This window comes from Amblyomma mixtum, chromosome 4 (assembly GCF_055824585.1).
Source record: "Amblyomma mixtum isolate Tamu chromosome 4, ASM5582458v1, whole genome shotgun sequence".
Lineage (NCBI taxonomy): Eukaryota > Metazoa > Arthropoda > Arachnida > Ixodida > Ixodidae > Amblyomma > Amblyomma mixtum.
In genome coordinates this window covers 155,980,514-156,000,961 of record NC_143015.1, presented here as the reverse complement: position 1 = coordinate 156,000,961, position 20,448 = coordinate 155,980,514, and the positions used below count along the sequence as shown (strand labels likewise).

Sequence of the window (20,448 nt, the reverse complement as noted above, 5' to 3'; positions counted from 1 at the left end):
GTGATGCATTGTTCGTGTTTTCCAGCCGTTTCTTATTGTAACATAGATTGGACACAGTGCGAAATGGGTGCGTTTCATAAATGCTTCCACAAAGCGCCTATCGATTTTAGTCGTCATTTTTCTCATAATTTCTTCTGCTTTTTGTTCAGCTGCGTTCGTGCAATTTTTCCGATTGTGAGTTGCTATGTTTGCGGTCTATGACGTTTTTATGACGCCGGTACTAATAATCGAGCATGAATTCCTCATCTTGTCTTGTCTGTTTTTATTGTTGTTCCTGGCATACTGCGAGGCCCTGAAGACCCCCTTTAGATTTGGCCCATCAAAATTTCATCTGCAGTTGTGAAATTTTTTTCGCTTCTTTTTGGCGTACGTTTTCTTGGTTCTTGATTATTTTGTTGAAGCATTGATATTAGCCGTTATTTATTTTTTTCTTGCTATTGATTTCTGTGTTGCCCTACAAAGACCTTCAGACCTCTGGCTGTTTATGAGGTCCCTAAGCAAATATTCATTGTTGTTGTTGTGGTTTTCATTCTTTTTCGTGGTATGTTGTTGTGATCAAGGCAGAAAGCTGGGCTAGTTGGTGTGTCATAGTTAATTAAAAGACTAGCGCATGAAACTAGGACAAAGACAGAGAAGGAGACAGAGATTAGCGCTCGTCCTGTCTCCTTCTCTGTCTTTGTCCTAGTTTTATGCGCTAGTTTTTTAATTAACAATGTTGTTGTGTTCAGTATTAATATCACTAGCAACCGCGATGGTGGTATATGTGTACTAGTCGCACGAATATGGAATTGAAATTATTTGTTTGTCATTTTGTGGAAAGAAAATTTGCACATGCGGGGACTGTAGAGGAAAAAGGAAAACTGTATTTGGTCAACTTGATGGAAAGAAAGCTCTTTAATGAATCCCACAAAATTTGGCCGCATCAGGAAGCCACCCACATGATGCCTTACACAGAAGAACCCTACATTCTAAACATAAAAGAGTAGAAATGGCTTTCCTTTAGTGTATTCCCTTCTCTGGAAAGGAGTGAGCTAAGGATAGCCTACTCCGTTTTTAATCCCATGCAGACTTACTCCTTTATACATTTGAAGAGTAGGTTCTCAGTCTTTCTCAGATGCTATTACGTTGTCTTAAGAGCCAGTAGCAGAACTTCAGGAGAAACCGTACAAGAGAGAAAATTAGATTAAAAACACTTCCGGCTATTTACTTCACCGAGAAAAAAATCCGTGTGATATCGGCAAAATGACTTGGGCTTAACAGCGATCGCTTAACGCTGATAATGGTTAATGGGTGTATTTTTTACGTTTCAAGCCAACTCTGCGGGTTGCAAGACTCACTGTAATACGCGACTTCGGGTTAGTTTATAACACCCAGGGCTCCTTTATACTGTGCGCTCTAATCTCAGTGTGCGAGCTTCTTTTTGAGGGGCATTTCGCTCGCATAGGAATGCGGCCGCGAGATGGCGTCTGCCAACGTCACCGAACTCGTAATTGGTATTCAAACGCTACAGCTACTGAGTCTAATCAGAACTAATTATTCATATCGGTCGAGAAACGCCCGATAGCACCCAAGCATTGAAATGCGGCAATCTGATGGACCAAAACTCCAGGCTCAGCTGACTGTCGTGACACCTGTCGGCAGTAATATAAACTGTGGGCTAGTTACTCCAGTGAAAGAGGCGAAACCATTGAAACAGGCGCTATAACAAAAACGCATAGATATAGCTCTCCAAGAAGAGCTAGAACGAGCATTATATTTCAGCTCTTCTGAAGTTAATGACCACGAAAGGCGACAGTTTTTATTTACCGCTCCTAGATGGCGCATCCATCTGAAAGTGGCCAGACTGATTACTCGCATGTCGAAGTTGAATTTCACAACTCTTGAAATGAAAGAGCGCTGACGACTAACTAGCTTATTATGAACAGGGTAACGCAATCGTTGATGGATACCGCTTGACTAAAAAATTCCTGGCAAATTAGGGTTTAGAATCAGAATAAAACGAAGAAAGCACAAATGACTTCGTCATGCCCACGGACAGCACAGAGCGAGGTCCAGAATGCCAGAGCACCCGAGCGTGGTGGCGTTACCGTGTCTCACGTAACGCATTTGAAGCGCAGTCGAGAGGGATGGGGGAGGTTGTCCGCCAGAAAGAAAAAAAGAAACACCACTCTACATTTTCGGCAAGCAGACGACGAACGGATAGAGGAATTACAACACAAGAAAAAAAATGAAAGAAACCACCTCTTTTGACGCCACTGGCGGCGAGCTAGGTAGGCACGTGAGCGAGGAAAATTGGGGGGAAAAAATTAATAGCTTCCCATGGAAGGATTCAAGGCGAAAACTAGAAAGAAAAAGGAGTGGACGCCTGGCAACACTGGTTGGTGGCTGCGGTGTCGTCTGCTCGTCGGTCGTCGTCTGCCGTCACGTAATCGGGTCGCCTGCTTTTCGACGCGGGGCTTTCGAAAGGGGAGTGCTAAGCCTGTTTTTGGAAACGCGTTGGTCTTTTCGTTTTACCTTTTATTTCCGAAAAAAAAAAAACAGAACGAAATGTTCCTCTTTTGTTCGCATGTACACTTTCCTGGCCACACTGTCACGGCATTTTCAATTTTATTATTGTTGTTTCATGCAAGTCTTTCATTTGCACCTATATTTTCCTGTTTCCTGACTCTGCTTTGCCGCGTTGTCTGCACGAATGGTGCAGAATTGCGACAGTCAAATGCGTGTTGTAGCTCATTGAGCAACTTTCACCTCTTAAAGAGATACAGAAGTTATTGACTACTAGTTGCTAGGAGAGAGGTTCGCGTTCTTTGTCATACAATGGACCTTTTAGCCAAGGGGAGTATTCGTAGTTCTTCCTGGTACTCGTCTTCGACTACACGCAGCGCGAAGCTTAAAGCGTGTGTCAAAGTTGCGAAACCCACTACAGATGCATGGTGCCGATATTTCAAAGATAATTGGGTGTGTCCAGTCCCCACCAAAAGAAAACTCCTGCTCCGACGAACTAACGAATCAATTAAACAGAACTATATAGCTACATAGAGTTAAGTTTAAGAAAATTGCAAAAAAATTCTTCGGCAATGCACGATGGATCGTTTGAATGCGTTAGAATCCGAACGTTCTTTATATCCAAGGTTGACATAGTAAGTTCGTTACATCCGAAATGGTACCCTTAGCTTCGTTATAACCAAAGTCCGCTCGTTAAGTTCGTGACATTCGAGGTCCCGACATGAAAGTTCCTTATATCCAAGGTAGCATACTTAATTTTGTTATATCCGAAGTAGCGCAGGAAAGTTCGTTTATCCACGGTGACATCTTAGGTTCTGCATATCCAAGGTCCACACACGAAAGTTCATTATATCCGAGGTGGCATACTAAGGTTCATTATATCAGAGATTAACGCACGAAAGGTCGCTATATCCGAGATGGCATACTAAAGTGTTTTACATCCTAGGTAGTACTCTAAACTCGAGCGTAGCCCGGTGGGCAGATTTCGACCTGCCGCTTGCTATACTGACTGACTGCTGTCGTCATTTCCGCTTGCACACAATCTTCTGGTGCTGACACATTAATAAATAACAGAAACACCCAAATTTACTAGACAAGAAGGCGCTAGCCACCATCCAGATTCAAAGTGGATGGCAATATAATCCGTTCATCCATTCGGCGTTCGATGAAGCCTCTGATGGACCTCCTTAGGGCGTTGAGAAAAAACAATGCGAATGTGGCATTCAACCACTGGGGCACAGTTAAGCCACACCTAAAGCTTCCCTATATATTTCCCAATGACCACATTGAATCTAGGTTCTCTGTAACGTCAAGAATCAGTGCGGTATCAAAACTTTCTAGTTACATAACTTTTGGTTTTGTTTATTGAGGTTTAACGCCCCAAAGCGACTCAAGCTATGAGGGACGCCGTAGTGAAGGGCTCCGGAAATTTCGACCACCTGGGGTTCTTTAGCGTGCACTGATACCGCACAGCACACGGGCCTTTAGAACTTCGCCTCCATCGAAATTCGACCGCCGCGGCCGTGATCGAACCCGCGTCTTTCAGGTCAGAGGCCGAGCGCCATAACCACTGAGCAACCACGGCGGCTAGTTACATAACTTTCCTTATAACAGCCTCCAGCAAACACCGTCTCGGCTTCAGATTGCTATATCTCCCCCCTCCCCCCGTTTCTCGCCTGGACGTACTCTAGAAAGATACCCAGGTCACGTGACCACGAGCGTCTCATTCTCACCGTCCAGCCGGTGACGCGCTGCAATGTTGTATCCTCATTGGTCAGAAGGATACATAACCTGATGTGACGGAGTCGACTTATTTATTTATTTATTTATTTATTTTATTTTATTTATTCATTTATTTATTTATTTATTTATTTAGTTAGTTAGTTAGTTAGTTAGTTAGTTAGTTAGTTAGTTAGTTAGTTAGTTAGTTAGTTAGTTAGTTAGTTAGTTAGTTAGTTAGTTAGTTAGTTAGTTAGTTATTTGCGGCGCTAAGTGTGCCGCGTGGCATAAAACGTATTGCTAGTAACGAGCAGCATAATACGTTACAAAAAAGCGTGAAGCCCGGTTGTGTGTAAAAAGTCGCATAAGCTTCGGGCGTAAATGTTTTCCGTTAGCCACAAGTGCAAATTGGAGTCATTGTTTAAATACAGGCCTGCCTCTTGAAGAACATGAGCGCGCACCAGCGAAGTTCCTGGGCATGTCCACAGCGGGTGGTGGACATTGGTGTCGGTAGCGGGTGCTGCGCAGTGAGGGAATTTTTGCGGCACAGGAATCTTGTCACCGAGGGTCGACTTCAGTTTTTCTTTTTACCTTCACATAATATGTACTGCAGCTAGTGCGGCGACTATGATTCAGCAACCCTTGCAGAACATTCCTGGTACTTCTGTCGATACAAACGTTCATGTCGCGAAGCGACATTCCAAAACACTGCCGTAAAGCCCCTCGTCATCTTTCTCAAAAAGGTAAAATATGAAACAGCAAGAACCTTCGATCATTCGCAAGTGAAGCCGCTGGCTACGAAGAAAGAGAAAAATTGGCAGAGGCTTAGCTTGGTTAAGCCTAGTGGATTGCGAAAGCAAGACTGCCTGGAGCTGCAGCACATCGTTGCAGCTTCACCTTATACACATCATCCGACATATGGTGGAGGATTCGCTGGGACGACTGCGACGAGTTGGAGGGGAGGGGGGGGGGGGGGGGGGGCGCTTTTCAACAGCTGGCATGACGTCACACATAGGTCACGTTAAAGGTCAATGGTGGATTCTCCGGGACGACGGCCAAGAGCGGAAACCTTGAGCAGTATTGCTTTCGCAATAAAAACGAACGTTCGATATATTTCCGTTAGACGCAAGCAAAAAGGTTTATTTACTGAACAAGCAAAGCACAAACATCGGACTCCACTGAACCCGTCGACCTTCACGGCGATCCATATAAGTGTCTCTCAAAACCAGAGCACAAGGCGGGGACAGTACTGGCGGCGTTATGAGCACACTCGAAGGTTCCCTGCTAAGTATCGCGGCATGAGCGTTATGCTGGGAAAGCAATATGCCTAAAAGGCTTCGCGGCCACGTCCGCCCACGCCAGGCGTGTTGACGGCGACGGGCTCCTAAGGAGCGCTCCCAGTACGAGCGAGAAACCGCCGGCAAACTTGACCTGGTAGCGCCAGCCTTTGCCAACGAACACCGAGGGACCCCAGCGTTTTGGGTTTCAAGAGCGGCGGCCGCTATGCTTATGGAAGTCCGCGTGCACGTCCTAAGCGCTCGCTGGCACGCACACTGCCGGTCGATGCTGTGTGGTACAGCTCGAACGAGAAAGCGTCCTTTGTAATGGCCTCGCGAGGAAGCCGGCTCGTATCGAGCAGAGGTCGGCTCTGGTGACGCGGGCCTTTGTTCCCGATCCCGTGTTTATGCAGGCTACGAACTAAAAGCTGCACGGACATGCGTCATGGGTTGAGTCTCTGGCGGTGGCGTTGTTTTGTTTTTTTCGTTTTGTATCGACAAATAGGAATATACGTAACATGAGTGAAAACAGCGCGAAAGAATTGCTAATTTGATAATTTTTGTTGACTACGCGTGTTTCAATCGTTGAGTGTCACTGTTTCATCGTTTTATTGTTAAGGTCTGTGCATTTTTTTAGCCATACGTTGTCGCATTCAGCCAGTTTTTATTCTTTCCACAATTCCATTTGGTCAGTTTTTATCGGTTTTACCCTTGGTACCTGCTATGGATGTTTTATCGGTTTTTGTGGCTCTTTACACCTTGTGTCATTAACTGTTTATATCATCATGTGTATTTTTTTTTACCATCCCTTTTGAGATTCTGTTGACCTTTAGCCTTTTCACCCTGTTATGTTTTTATCGCTTTTATGGCTTCTTACACCAAGTGACATTAACTGTTTATAGTCATCGACTGTACTTTTCATTTTGTTACCATCCCTTTTGAGATTCAGTTCACTGTTAGCTTTGTCACCCTGTTTTGTTTTTATCGCTTTTATGGCTCTTTGCACCATGTGACGTTGACTGCATCTGACTATCTTTGCCACTGCCTTCCTATATATTGCGCGAGTTTCGCTCAATAAATTCACTTGTCAGTCAGCGCTCTTTCCTGTCCCTTCTTCGTTTCGCCTTCGGGCTTCTTCTTTCGCGCTGTTTTCACTCATGTTAAATGGACCAACTAGCCCAGCAAAAAGTTCTGCAGGAATATACGTGCAGTCAACTCTCGATTCCAAGAGCCGCCGCGGTGGCTCAGTGGTTACGCCGCTCGGCTGCTGGCCCGAAAGACGCGGGTTCGGTCCCAGCCGCGGCGGTGGGATTTCGATGAAGGCGAAATTCTAGAGGCCAGTGCACAGTGCGATGTCAGTGCACGTTAAAGAGAAGCCCAGGAGGTCGAAATTTCCGGAGCCTTTCACTACGGCGTCCCTCGTAGCCTGGGTCGCTATGGGACGTCAAACCCCAATAAACCATAAACCATCTCGATTCTAAGAGTTTTAAGGGGTCCAAATTAAATTCATTATGCGGAGTTAAAATTAATTTGCAGTCGTGCCCCGTTAAAATGGGCCTTTTATAGTTATAGAGCGGGTCGTCCGTAATAACGAAGCGTGAAAAAAATAATTAAAAAAATTTCAGTGGCTTGGACTACTTTTGTGTGTAGTGGGGTCAGTGAAATCGAAATTAAACAATAGCTCGAAAGCTTTAGGTGTATTATCGTGGTATTGATTACATTTAATATAGTGTGGTGCAGCTTGAAGAACCTAATAGTCCATGAGACATATGACTGCGTCTCATGGAGTGATCTCCTATCAGGACTGATCCCATCGCGCGAACCGCTAGTACATATTTGTACTTAGCTGTCAGCTGCTGAATACTGCTTTCAGTGTCGCATAACCTGCAGCGCGAATTTCCTTATAGAGTCATTCTTGCAATACAGCAAAGGGTTAAGGTGCGTCGACGGGGCGGGCACCTTCATGCTGTACAGCTTGAAACCACAAAAAACCACAACTGCCCCATTTGCACTTTCTCATTGCCTTCCTCCGGTGTCCTGCACTCAGAATACAGGAAAGAAAAGACCTATTTTCAGCAGTGGAGGTTTTGTTCCCATACGTGGGTCCCAGTGTGCTTTGTGCATTTTTGCCTTGTTTATTGTCCGGTAAACGAGGTTCCTTTTAAACGAGGCGTAAATACACTAAACAAGTCTTCTCCCCAAGAAAATCATGCATAATTCGAGTTGTCCATATTAATGCCGGTCTTATTTAACAGTGCACGACTGTAAACTTTCTCCACGCATATAATGCTGACGGCGCCAAAGCAACAGTTCGTATAAACCGGTAGTTCGAATTAATCGAGTTCTAATTATCGCAACCGCACAGTAGTAGTAGTGCCAGCAGGAATAATTAAGTTGGAGCAAGAGTAGCGGAAGTAGCAGTAATAATTGAAGTTGTATTAACAGCAGGAGCAACAGGATATATAGGAATATAAAAATCTTCCACTTCCATTCCGTTGCGACTGTTTTGTTCACCGCCATTCGCGCAGGAAAAGCCGGGCTTCAGCTTCCGTTAAGACTGGCCACTGAGCGAGTCAGATTCTACGAGTAAGGAGCCCTTTGATGCATGCGATGCCAGCGAAAGTTGAGACGACGGTTGTGGAATCTTTACCAACGTTAAGGGACGCTAGTCTACACGAGGCTGTTCTGCCTCCAGGGGCGCTCATCGTCCATTTTCCAAGCGGTGATAGTGGAAAAGCAATTCGAGCAGTTGTTTTCCCGCAGGTGTTCCAGGACAGCCTGTGAGGTCAGGACGGAAGCGACCCTAGTGTCATTCTACAGCACCTGTTATTTTGGCTAATCTTATTGGAATTAGAAGGAAGCTGGAGAAGCTCACATCATTACCCTGACTACGCCCGCCCACTGCAAGGCAAAGGTCTCTCCCTTGTCTCTACAACCAACCCTGTCCTGTGCCAGTTGCGACCACCGTATCCCCGAAAATTTCTTAACCTCATTCGCCCACCTAACTGTCTGCCGCCCCCCTGCTACGCTCGCCTTCTCTTGGAATCCACTCCGTTGCCCTCAAGGACCAGTGGTTATCTTGCCTTCGCATTACATGAACTGCTCAAGCCCATTCCTTCTTAATTTCGACTAGAATATCATTAACCTATGTTTGATACCTGACCCACTCTGCCCTCTTCCTGTCTTTAACGTTACACCTACCATTTTCCTTTCCATAGCTCGCTCTGTCGTCCTGAGTTTAAGCAGAACCCTCTTCGTTAGCCTCCACGTTTGTGCCCCATGGGTGAATACCAGTAATATACAGCTGTTGTATACTTCTCTCTTGAGGGATATTGGTAAACTTCCATTCATGATCTCAGAGAGCCTGCCAAATGCACTCCACCCCATTCTTATTCTTCTAGTCATTTCTCTCTCGTGATCCGGATCGGCGGTCACTACCTGCCCTAAGTACACGTATTCCTTTAGCACTTCCAGCGCCTCGCTACCAATTGTAAACCGCTGTTGCCTACCGATACAGTTGAACATTGCTTCGGTTTTCTGCGTGTTAATTTTTAGACCCCCGTTCTGCTCTGCCTGTTAAAGTCATTGATCATGCTTTTCAGTACATGTCCTGGGTGACTTAGCAAGCCAATGTCATCGGCGAATCGCAAATTACTAAATTATTATCCATTAATTCTTATCTCCAACTTTTCCCAATTCAGGCCTCTGAATAACTCCTGTAAACGGGCAGTGAATAGCATTGGCGAGATAGTGTCTCCCTGCCTTATGCCCTTCCTTATCGGAATATCATTGCTGACTTTGTGGAGGACTATCTATGCAGCCGTGATAGATACCTTCCAGTATTTTTACCTAAGGCTCATCCACACCCTGATTACGCAATGTCTGCATGACTGCTGCGGTTTCGACTGAGTCAAATGCCTTCTCGTAATCTATAAAGGCTATATATTGGGGCTGGTTATAGTCTGGGCATTTTTCCGTTACCTGATTGATAGTGTCGATATTGTCTATTGTTGAGTAGCCTTTACGAAATTCTGGTCCAAGTCTAAAGTTGTCCGGACTCTATTAGCGATTACCTGTGTAAATATCTTGTAGGCAACAGAGGTTGAGCTGATCGGACTATTCAAGTCCTTGACGGCCGGTTTCTTATGAATTAAGATGATGTTAGCGTTCCTCCAAGCCTACTGTACGCCAGAGGTCATAATGCATTGCGTATACATTGTGACTAGTTTTTCTAGCACAATCTCCCCAGCGTCCTTCAACGGGACTGCGCTTACAGCTATGGTGTAATGGAGTGGGCAAAATAAAAAGAATAAAAAATATCGCCCAGCCCTCATCGCATAAGCGATGCGTACAGGTAGAACATTCACCTCATGTGCAAGAGGGCTGGTGTTCGAATGCCGGTTCCTCCTAAGATCTCCGTCAGATGAAAAAAATTTCGCGTGTCAGCGGGATTGCATACCCTGACCTGGGGTGCGGCCTGATCTCGGTGACCAGAACCGACAACGCACTTCCTCATCAGAGAAGGATTTGGCCACCCTGGTGTAGTACTTGGCCACAACCTCCAAGATGATGACACCAAGAAGCTCACAAGGAGTCTTCTAATTCCTAGAAAAAGAAAAGAAGCACTGCGGGTCCTTACTACGTAGCAGCCAACGGGCTACCAGACGTTACCCGCCATTTCAGCCAATGGGAACACGCGAATCGCAGTCCATTATGAGGCGCTGACGTCCGATGCCAACTCGTAGACCCATGTTTTGCAAACATAGCGAAGCGTCTGTTTACTGTTGCAATGCTGACTGCTGTTGCGTTTGCATTATTGGTGTATGGCTGCGGATCGCTTGTCGTTAAATGGTGAATGCTCATGCCGTCAGCAGTGGGTAGACGGTTTGTCGACGTCTGTTCAAAGCAGTGACGGAGTTAGGAAACAGCCGGCGAGCTCCCTGGGCGGGCTGCCTTTCGTGACCGCCAAGGGCCTGATATGGAGACGTCGAGAAGGGAGCTTTTTCGTTCGCGTACGACTGTCCTAAGAAGGGAGCTTTTTCGTACGCGTACGACTGTCCTTAGGTAAAGGCGTGAGTGTGGCGACGTTTCACGGGCAATGACCTGCCGTTTAGTCTAGGACGGGGCTGAGCCAGCTGGGCCGCTAATCGCGAGGCTCTCACTATGGATATGGATTGACTGTTCAGCCGAAAGAGAGAAAAAAACGACACCTATTGCTTACCTTAGCTTCGCTGATTAATTGGATCTTTAGATTATTAGCTGATTCGTCTGTTGATTAATTGACAACGTCAATAATTCATTTATTTATTGACTGACGCCCTAGCGACCGTCTCACTCACTCACTCAGTCAATCATCAGTCAGTTAGTCGGTCAGACAGTCAGTCAATCAGTCAGTAAATCGGTCAGTCCGTCGGTTAGTCGGTCAATCAATCAATCAATCAATCAATCAATCAATAAGCCAGCTAATCAATCAACTAACCAACCAATCAATCAGTTGTGACGGTGCCATCCCTCATTAGGATAAGTGACCAAATTTTGCGCGGTTTCCTCAACGACGACGCAGCCTAAGTACTTAGGGCGAACCTTACTTTATTCTGCTTGCGGTGCGGCAGTAAATAAGCGATAATGCTCTCGGCCGAAGCAATATGCGATGAAGACTAATATGCCCTGTTTTGGACACTAATAGCGCAAAAGTTCTTGAAACCTTTGACTAAAAAGATTATGCCCGAAATTATTATCAAAGTTTTTTTGTTTTTGTTTTTCACGACAGCGATCGTTTGAACACGCGTCCTTTCCCTTTCTACTGTCCCTTTGCACTCCGTACTCACCCTTCGGGATGGTTTAGGTGCCCCGCAGTCAGCGGGATTATTCCCATTGCCGGCTCGCTTTTATTGCGAAAGCAATACTACTCGCACTTTCAAGCCTTCGCGTGACCCTGCCGCAGTTACGTTTGACCTTTAGCGGAGTGAATATGGGCGACCAACTCGCTCCTTCAGACAGCCCGGCTGCAGTTACGCCGCGCCGCGCACCTCTGGCGCTGCGACGTCATACCAGCTGTAGATTATGGGCGACCAACTCGCTCCTTCAGAGAGCCCGGCTGCAGTTACGGTGTGTGTTTGCCGCGCTGCGCACCTGTGGCGCTACTGTCGCTGTGACGTCATACCAGCTGTAGATTATGTTTTCTTTCTCTCAGTCGCAACAACATCAAAAACAAAGTATAAAAAAATTACCGAAGACGCTTTGAGTCGTCGCGCAGCGGCGGCCGGTAGCCACGCGTGACCTGCAGACGCGGCGCAATGCGTTCCTTCAGTTGGAGGCGCTGCGCTTTTGCTTTCGCAACCTACCAGGCTTAACCAAAGCTAAGCCCCCGCCAATTTTTTGCCCTGGTTTTACCTTTGCGAATGCAGGCAGGCATTTAAAGGGGTGCTCACACTCCTGCGTGGCTGCCAAAGTGCCCGGTTTTACCATCTTCTTGATGCAACAAGAGTGGATTACCAAAGAAGTGCCACTCACTTTACCTACTGGAAAGTGTACAATAAATGACACCCCGACCCAAGAACGTTAGGATACGAGAAATAAAAATAAAAAGAGACGAAACAGCAAATAAGCAGCAAAAACAAGCTTCGCGGGCCCCGCCCGAACCAATCAGCTTATACGAGCACCGAGACAGCCAGGCAGGCAGTGACGAAACACCGGCTATCGTGATCGATTTAATATGCAGCGAGACGTCGACGTCAACGGGGTTCCGCTAGCTATATACACGGGTTCTTTTGTCTGGATGCTTGTTTTGCCGAACTTCATCGCTCGAGCTGGTAGTAGTGCTGGGTGTAACCACACTGCGCGCGCGAGACTAGATTCTGATACAAGAATAAAAAAGAAAACTGTACGAACAGACAAAGCAAAGACAAGCAAAACCACCGGCACCGGTCTTATGCGGAGCGTGTACTTCTTTGTTCGCCCGAATGAAAAGAAGAGGAGAAATCGCGCGGGGAGAAGGGAAGTGAAAGAGAAAGAGCGAAGAAAACCGACTGTATTATGAGGAGCGTGGTCTTTGTTGCGCTCGAAACAAAATAAAGAGAGAAAGTGGTGCAGATGTTGATTACCGCTGAGCCCGTTACCGCAATGAGGTTTTTCCCCTGTTAACATTGAGTGGGTGCAGACTAATCGACTTCTTTTTCTCTTTTTTTGCGTCGTCAAGATGAAAAAAATGCAAGTGTGTTATGAGAAAGTAAGAAAAAGGTTAGTGGTCTAGGTAGTGGGTAGGCGAGAAGGAGAGCGGGAGAGAGGTTGACCCGGCATGCACAGATTACTGGAAAGTCTTGCCAAACCTGCCCAGAGACGGTTGCTCCACTCGTGTGGTGAAATCAGCTCATTAGGTACGCGCACTCGTTAATCGGTGACCGCCCAAGGGTGACATCATGGAAACTCGAACGTTTAGGCGTCGAGCCGCAGTGGTGGCGCTGTCATCGCTGCGCGTGTTGGGACCGCTGGCTGTTTCTTCGCGTCGGACTCACAGCCATGACGGCTGTAAGGATATTAAGGAGAAAGCCTTTAATGGCTCGTACTGTCGTCCGTTAGCAGAGGGTGTCACACCTTTGGCAGCTCGTTAACTCGGGAACTTAAAAAAGATAGAAGAAAACGAATGGTTGTTTCAGATAGAGGAGGAAGAAATGAACCTAGAAGCCAAATTTGATGACTGTAGATTGATTAGTTCATAAACTATAGGCAAAAATGTCGAAATTGCATCGAAATAGCGCGGATGTCGATATAGCAACGGGAACGGTGTGACGTCACGTCCACCAGAAGTCATCACGGCATAGTGCAAATTATCACAGTTTGGTCGGAAAAACCTCTGATTTGTGTCAAATTAGATGGAAAAATGTGTAAAAATGAGCGTAATTAACACTCAAGATCCCCGAAAGATGCATAATTTGGGTATCGATATAGCCGCGGGAATGGTGTGACGTCACATCCACCGGAAGTCGTCAGGGCATAGTGTCCTCGGCTTTCGCCTCTCAACACTTTAGTTGCCCAAGTGTCCTCGCAATTTTTTTCTATAACAGTATCTTACAATTTTACAATTTTCAAAACATTTTTCTTACAATGTTGGACATGAGAAAGAACGGCGCCACGCTGAGAAAGAGGCTGCAGGATCTTCCCAGACGCTTCGCTGGGCGAGGATGAACTTCCCTGAGAAGGACACCTAAGGACGGCGACGGAAAAAAAAGGGGACCGTTCGGGAGAACAACGGGACGGGGCCATCAAGCTATTAGCCGTATTCGTTAGGAACCGGCTGGTCGTTGGTTTCAGTTGACAACTGTGGCTTGCCTGAACCATATGTGTTTTCAAGGAGAGAAAGGCGTCTGCACCCCCGTTGCTGCTCTGCAGAAGTTAGATGCGGGATTGCTTTGCCTGCTTTCCCGTTCCCACGGTCTGACTCAAGCAAAGCGCGACTCCGCCTGCTGGAACACGGTTGTGCAAGACTTCTTTTCTTCTGCTGCAATGCTTTGCGATTGTGATCAATTGGCACACGTTCCGGGAGGGATGTGCCCTGTGTTTGATTGGCCACGGCCTGACAGATGTTCTGGACCTCAGGGGATTAAAGGACATGGTGAGCAAGTATAGCTCTGGACCCTGTAGAAAGGGCTCATTCAGTCGATCGTCGTGATCCACTTTTAATTCCTGTCCCTTTGCTCTTCAAACCTTTCAGTAGGCAATTAAGTTTTGGTAGAAATGCCATCAAACCTGCCTGTTTGTTTTAGTTCTCCCGACTTCAAAGCTTCAGTCCTTCCTCTACCCGGAGATTCAGACACGCTATTAAATGGAGCCCGGTTCCTAGCTAGCCTGAGCGCCACGGCATGCTAAATTGTGCTTAGGCAGGAGGGGGGGGGGGGGGGGGGGTAAGTATGCTTAGAAATGACACGTGACTTCAGGCACGCTTTTTGCAATGCTTCTGGGATAGATGGGGCCTTGTGACATCACTGATGACGTTTCTGCCCGCCAGACAATCAGGATCGCCTAACAAATGAATGAGCCGCCATGGTGTCTCAAAGGTTATGGCACTCGGCTGCTAACCCAAAAGTCGCGGGTTCGATCCCGGCCTTGGCGGTCGAATTTCGATGGAGGCGAAATTCGAGAGACCCGTGTAGTGCGCGATGTCAGGGCACGTTAAAGAACCCCAGGTGGTCGAAATTTCCGGAGCCCTCCACTACGGCGTCCCTCATAGCCTGAGTCGCTTTGGGACGTTAAACCCCATTAAACCATTGCCTTAGGATTTGTCTATAGGATTTGACTTTACTGACAAATTTTTTTAGACAGTTTACAGTCCAAAGAAATTTTTGTAAGGGGAGATAGTGTTCTTGTAACTAAAGATCGCTGAAGTTGGTTGGCCGGGAGACGAGAACCCCAACGACGCGGATTATACACTCTCAGACCAGCCGAGTTCATCTACTTCACTACAGTCCCCCCCCCCCCCCCCCCCTGGGGAAAAAAACGTGTAAGCACAGACAAAAAACGAACAAAAACCGCTTCTCTGTAACACCTAGGCATCCCGCCAGGTGACCAAGCACGCATCATCGATCACTCATCGGAAGTGAAACGAAGTGCCAAATCGAAATCTCCGCCGTCACCGTTCATTGGGGACCGCGAAGTAGGGCATACGAATATTACGAACGGATAGGGTGAAAAAAAAATCGAAGCAATGAATTAGGTAAGGCCCACTCCAAGCGACACTGCACAGAGAAACACGCGATGAGTACACGCCCTAGTCAATCAGCTGATTTGGGTGAGCGACATCGGCGAGATTAACATAACCTCTCCCTCTGTCTCCTTCTCACACCTAAAAGCGACCACTGCGCTAGAAACTTCACCCTCTCCAATCTGCGCTCGCCCCATTCGTTCCCATTTATCATAAAGTAAGCGCAGATAGAGGGAAAAAAACAACAAACCTGGGTATATTGTAGGTGACCGCGACGGTCGGGTTGAATGAACGATGACCCGACGACGCACAGATTGCCTTGTGCGATCAGGACGCCTTTGCTAGGCCTAGCCGAGGGCTAGGGGGAGGGGGGAGAGATAATGTGGAAGTGAACCTACGGTCGGCTAATTTGAATGCGGGCCATCGCTTGTGCCAACAGAAGGGCCTCCCGCTCATCCGTGACTGGAATTCCGCATATATGCGGGGACGTCGTCCCCTCCTCCTCATCCTAAAGAAGCTTGTAACAAGGGGTGGGGGGGGGGGGGGGGCAATAAGGAGAAAATAAATTTTTTCGTTCCTGCGAGCTACGCCCCTAAAGACAGACGAAAAGAAAATAATAAAATTGGCAGTGGTTTAGCTCTGGTTAAACCTGGAGGATTGCGAAAGCAACGAGGAGTGAGGGAGAGGCGATGGAGAGCGCGCGGCGGCGGCGGCGGCCCCGGCACACTAGCTATGCATTGCTACTGCGCATGCGTGCCAACTGGCGAGCGCGGCGGCGGCACCTCTGAGTCACCCGCGCAGTGTCGGCGCCGGCGCGCCAGCTGTGCGTCGTGTGACGTCACTGCTCCTCGCGCATGCGCAGTATGGCCTTTCGTCAGCTCCGCGAAATGGCTCGGCGACTCGCGTAGTGTTGCTTTCGCAACAAAAACGGAGGAAAAGAAAGTTGATTTTAAGAAGATGTGAAGAAGCACAGGTGAAAGGAGAGAGGTCAGAACTCAGTAGAGCATTGTTTGAACAACTCTGCGACAGATTCGTAATGCTGGAACGTCATTTCATTTGCTTCGGTCGGGAATATTTGGGGTGTGGGCCTATAGGCGAGGCGACATTGCAGCGCTGTGCGCTAATCTTTTAGCGGCAGTCCAGGTGCAAGACCATGCTTTGTAGTTTTGCTTCCTTTGCAGTGGACCATGGGGTTTCGTTTGCCTGTTCTATTGTTATAGACCAGATTTTTTTACCCTCGCACGCAGGCTGCGGACGCGCGCCTACTCTCTACGCCAGTCGCCATCTGTCGGCGCGCGCGGCCCGAGGGACTGCGGGTCGCGCCGGCGCCGCGCATAGAACGCATGTTTCCGTGTTCGCTTCTGCCGTTTTGTGCTCCATCAGCTAACGTATGAGGGTGTGTGCTGTGCGTCACTACTCACATTTGCCCTCTTCCAGACAGTGCTGCGGTTATCTTGTGCGCAGTTACTCGTTAACGTGACATCCGAGGGTAGTCGACCAGGTAGTGTACCGACTGGAAACCGGCACTTCGAAGCAGATTTTTGCGCTGTCGTGTCGTTTGTTGTCGCCTTTTATGTGCGATATCATATATGATAATTTTATGCATCAGAATATAGATCTATTGATTTGACTCAGTGGAATAGTAACTGGATAGGCGAGCTGCAGACTGAAGGTTGTCCCGACGGAGCGCGTGTTTTCGATCACTAGTACGTGTTCGGCATCCTTGCGCTGAGCTTGCTCTTGTTCCCATTAAACACATTTCATGCACAGGATTGCAAGCACGACCGCTACCGAATCCAGCTGCTTTTTCCGCACGCATGTCAGAGGTATCTGGGGGGTAAAGGTTTATCTATAGTATCTTTCTGCTGTTGGTATCTACCTTAGCTTGGTTTGGTTTATTAAGGTTTTACGTTCCAAAGCGACTCAGGCTATGAGGGACGCCGTAGTGAAGGGCTCCGGAAATTTCGACCACCTGGGGTTCTTTAACGTGCTCTGACATCGCACAGTACACGGGCCTCTAGAATTTCGCCTCCTTCGAAATTCGGCCGCCGCGGCCGGGATCGAACCCGCGTCTTTTGGGCCAGAGCAGAGAGCCGTAACCACTGAGCCACCGCAGCGGTGCGGTATCTACATTATTCATAGGAAAATATGCGCGATTTCATTACATTTTCCACGCTTAGCCAAACGCCTACGCAACGCTCTCACACGCGGCGAGAGCTCCTGAATAAAATAACGCGACTTCGGACCTCAGAATTAGTGAAAGCTGGATTAGCTGCTCATATCTATTCAAGCTTTTATAAATTAAGCGAAAGTACGTTTTTATGCACAAGGTTGCATAAACCATGACAAAATTTGTTTTCTGTTGGCGCTGCGACTCAGTTGAGCTCACAGCGGTAATTTGTTGATAAACTGGCGCGGCGACAAGAAAGCCGTTTGTGGAAGTGGGGGGGGGGGGGGGGGGGGGGGGGGGGGGGGGGGGCTTTATGGCCGGCAGGAAGGAATAAGAGTGCATGGGAATTGGAACTGCATACTAGCCGCACACCTAATTCTTGATATTGAATAAAAAGTTTCTTTGCGGTGGAGCACCAAGACGGAATTCGATATAAGCACGAGCGCGTTCTAAGCGCCGGCACAATTAACCTGAATGTCAAACTAAATGTCATTAAAACGCGTCAATGTTATCGCTTTGATAACGTAAATACTTCCTGCAACACAGCCACGCAGCGGAAGTATGCTCGACAATGTTTTTTTAGCGCCCGAAGCGCGGCTATATGCAGGCGCGGCCGCGGAACTGCCGCAGCCCCGCAGTCCCCAAAGAAACGCCCGCACCGCGGCGCGCCAGTCGGTGCAAAATGGCCGCGCCCAGGAGAGGCTCAAAAATCTGGTCTATACCTTGCCAAGTTTATACGAAAGCATTCAGATTGACGGATAGTTTGGTGGCGTGCAATACAGCGATCGTTCAAGCCCTGCGACGCTGCTGACAGTGCTGCTTATACTTTCTAAGTATAACCACCTGTCTTTGATTCGCGGTACTTTTTGGGCGTTTGTCTTGACTCCATGGTCAAATATGGCTTAACGAACCACCGCTTGCCCTCCTCCATCATCATCATCATCAGCCTGACTACGCCCACTGCAAGGCAAAGGCCTATCCCATGTCTCTCCAATTAACCCTGTCCTTCGCCAGTTGCGGCCGCCGTATTCCCGCAAACTTCCTAATCTGATCCGCCCACCTAACTTTCTATCGCCCCCTGCTACGTTTGCCTTCTCTTGGAATCCACTCCGTTACCCTTAACGAACATACATCGGTTACCTTGTCTTCGCATTACATGCCCTGCCCAAAGCTCATTTCTTCCTCTCGATTTCGACTAGGATGTCATTAACCCGCGTTTGTCCCCTCACCCACTCTACCCGCTTCCGATCTCTTAACGTTACACCTATCATTTTTCTTTCCATAGCTCGCTGCGTTGTCTTTAACTTAAGCTGAAGCCTCTTTGTTAGCCTCCACGTTTCTACTCCATAGGTGAGTCCCGGTAAGATACAGCTGTTGTAGACTTTGCTCTGCAACGAATAGGTTTCAAATAAGAGAGAAAACGTAGAGTAATCTTACAGTGACGTTTCTGTTTCTACACGAGGAAATGGGCACAAGGGGGTGGAAATTCGAAGTTACGGCTCAGAAGACGGCCCCCAAGACCCCGCTCTCTACGTGATAAAGAAACACGATGCATATATAACATTACACTGGTTTTACTGCAGGCACACTGAAGCGAAATCCTAGTATCGCTAGTCTGTCTTTCTTTTTTTAGTTCTGAAACCTACGATTCTGACGCACAAGTATTTATGTCGCTGAAATCATCACCCATGAGTCTTTAACGAACAAAATACTCCGTTTACGGCACTTCAATGTTCCCGCGTTTCTTTTTTTTCTTTCCTCGCAGGTGGCGCTCAGGGTACGACCCATACTTCCGTCGGAAGTGGACAAGGGAATGACATGCATTGCCCACAAGATCGACGACAGGGTAAGCTGCTCGACTGGATCACAAAGCTTGATGCACAACACATCACTTCGAGTAGCCTGCTGTATACTCTTTCCAGTGCAAAGCAGTCACCATTGTGTCTAAGACACCACGGTCTAAGATAAAGTCAGCCTAGCCTGATTAATCAGTCAGCTGCTATTTCAAAAGAATTTTACTTGGCTTACGTGCCCAACCTTGCACAAGCTTTCTAATCACGCAAAGTCAGATTAGTTTTCGTGGTCTGAAGAAGAGCTATGGAGGGTTTTTCTCTGCCAGCAGCGATCTCAGCATTGAGATGATTTGAGTTGTTGGGCCAGGTGCTGCGCGCACATTATTTTCTGTCACATAACTTTACAAACAAATGCGGAATTGACCATGTCCAACATTTTTTGGAGCAAAATTTTGGGTATCGGAAAGTTATAACAAATATTGAAGGCAATGTCCATTCTATCTGTAGCAAAATCTTTCAAATCTTTCAAATCTTTCAATCGCTCGCACGGAGAAGTTAAGACCTCCATAGAAAACCAATGAGGAATGCTTTTGACAATAGCAAGAACGTTAATAGTAAAAAAAAAATGGAAGCCTGTGGACGGGACATCTGCGGATATATCGGTTGTTGTAGTGAAATCTTCCAATATATGAAAAAAATATTTTGTTCATAAACACTTTCCCGTTCGAAAATTTTTTTGTCTAGAATTGTTGGGTGTGAATCCAACAACGCTTCAGGAGCGATTTAGCGCATGCAACCCGATTCCTTTAGATATTTTGTTGCGATGGAGATTGCCATTGGCCACGTTTGGTTCATTCCATTTCTATTATACGGAGCTGTTGTGGGGCGATCTGTCTTATTAATGCGAAAGCATTATGTGGCTATGTCGCGTCAGCAAAAAGTGCCCGCAAAACGTGTCCGCAAATTTTGTCGGCACGATTACGTCGCTGTCTGAAGATAAATGTGTGAAAGTGTGGTTGTGACAGATATATTGTGTGATAAATGTTGCTGTGGGAAAATTTAGTTGATGAAGTGTAATTAGTTAATTAAACGTGAAAAAAAGCAAAAAGTACACTTAGACGTCAAAATAGCCATGGACGTCAATATAGTGCATGGACGTCACAACAGCCACGGACGTGGATATAGTATGTGGACGATTTGCTTTCGCATTGCTCCAATGCGGATTGCCGCAGTGATCTCAGTTATTTTCTTCATTGCATTTACTTAGTGCTTTTAGCTCCATGGACG

General features: G+C 47.1%; 1 protein-coding gene across 1 annotated transcript in view; it reads left to right on the top strand.

Moving 5' to 3' along the window:
• The window catches only part of LOC149348889 (kinesin-like protein KIF19), a 161,260-nt gene that overhangs the window by 11,664 nt on the left and 129,148 nt on the right, over positions 1-20,448 (top strand). Inside the window, exon 2 of the mRNA XM_089541010.1 lies at positions 19,134-19,214. Within this exon, the coding sequence (XP_089397136.1) occupies positions 19,134-19,214 (81 nt within the window). The remainder of the gene's footprint in view (positions 1-19,133; positions 19,215-20,448) is intronic.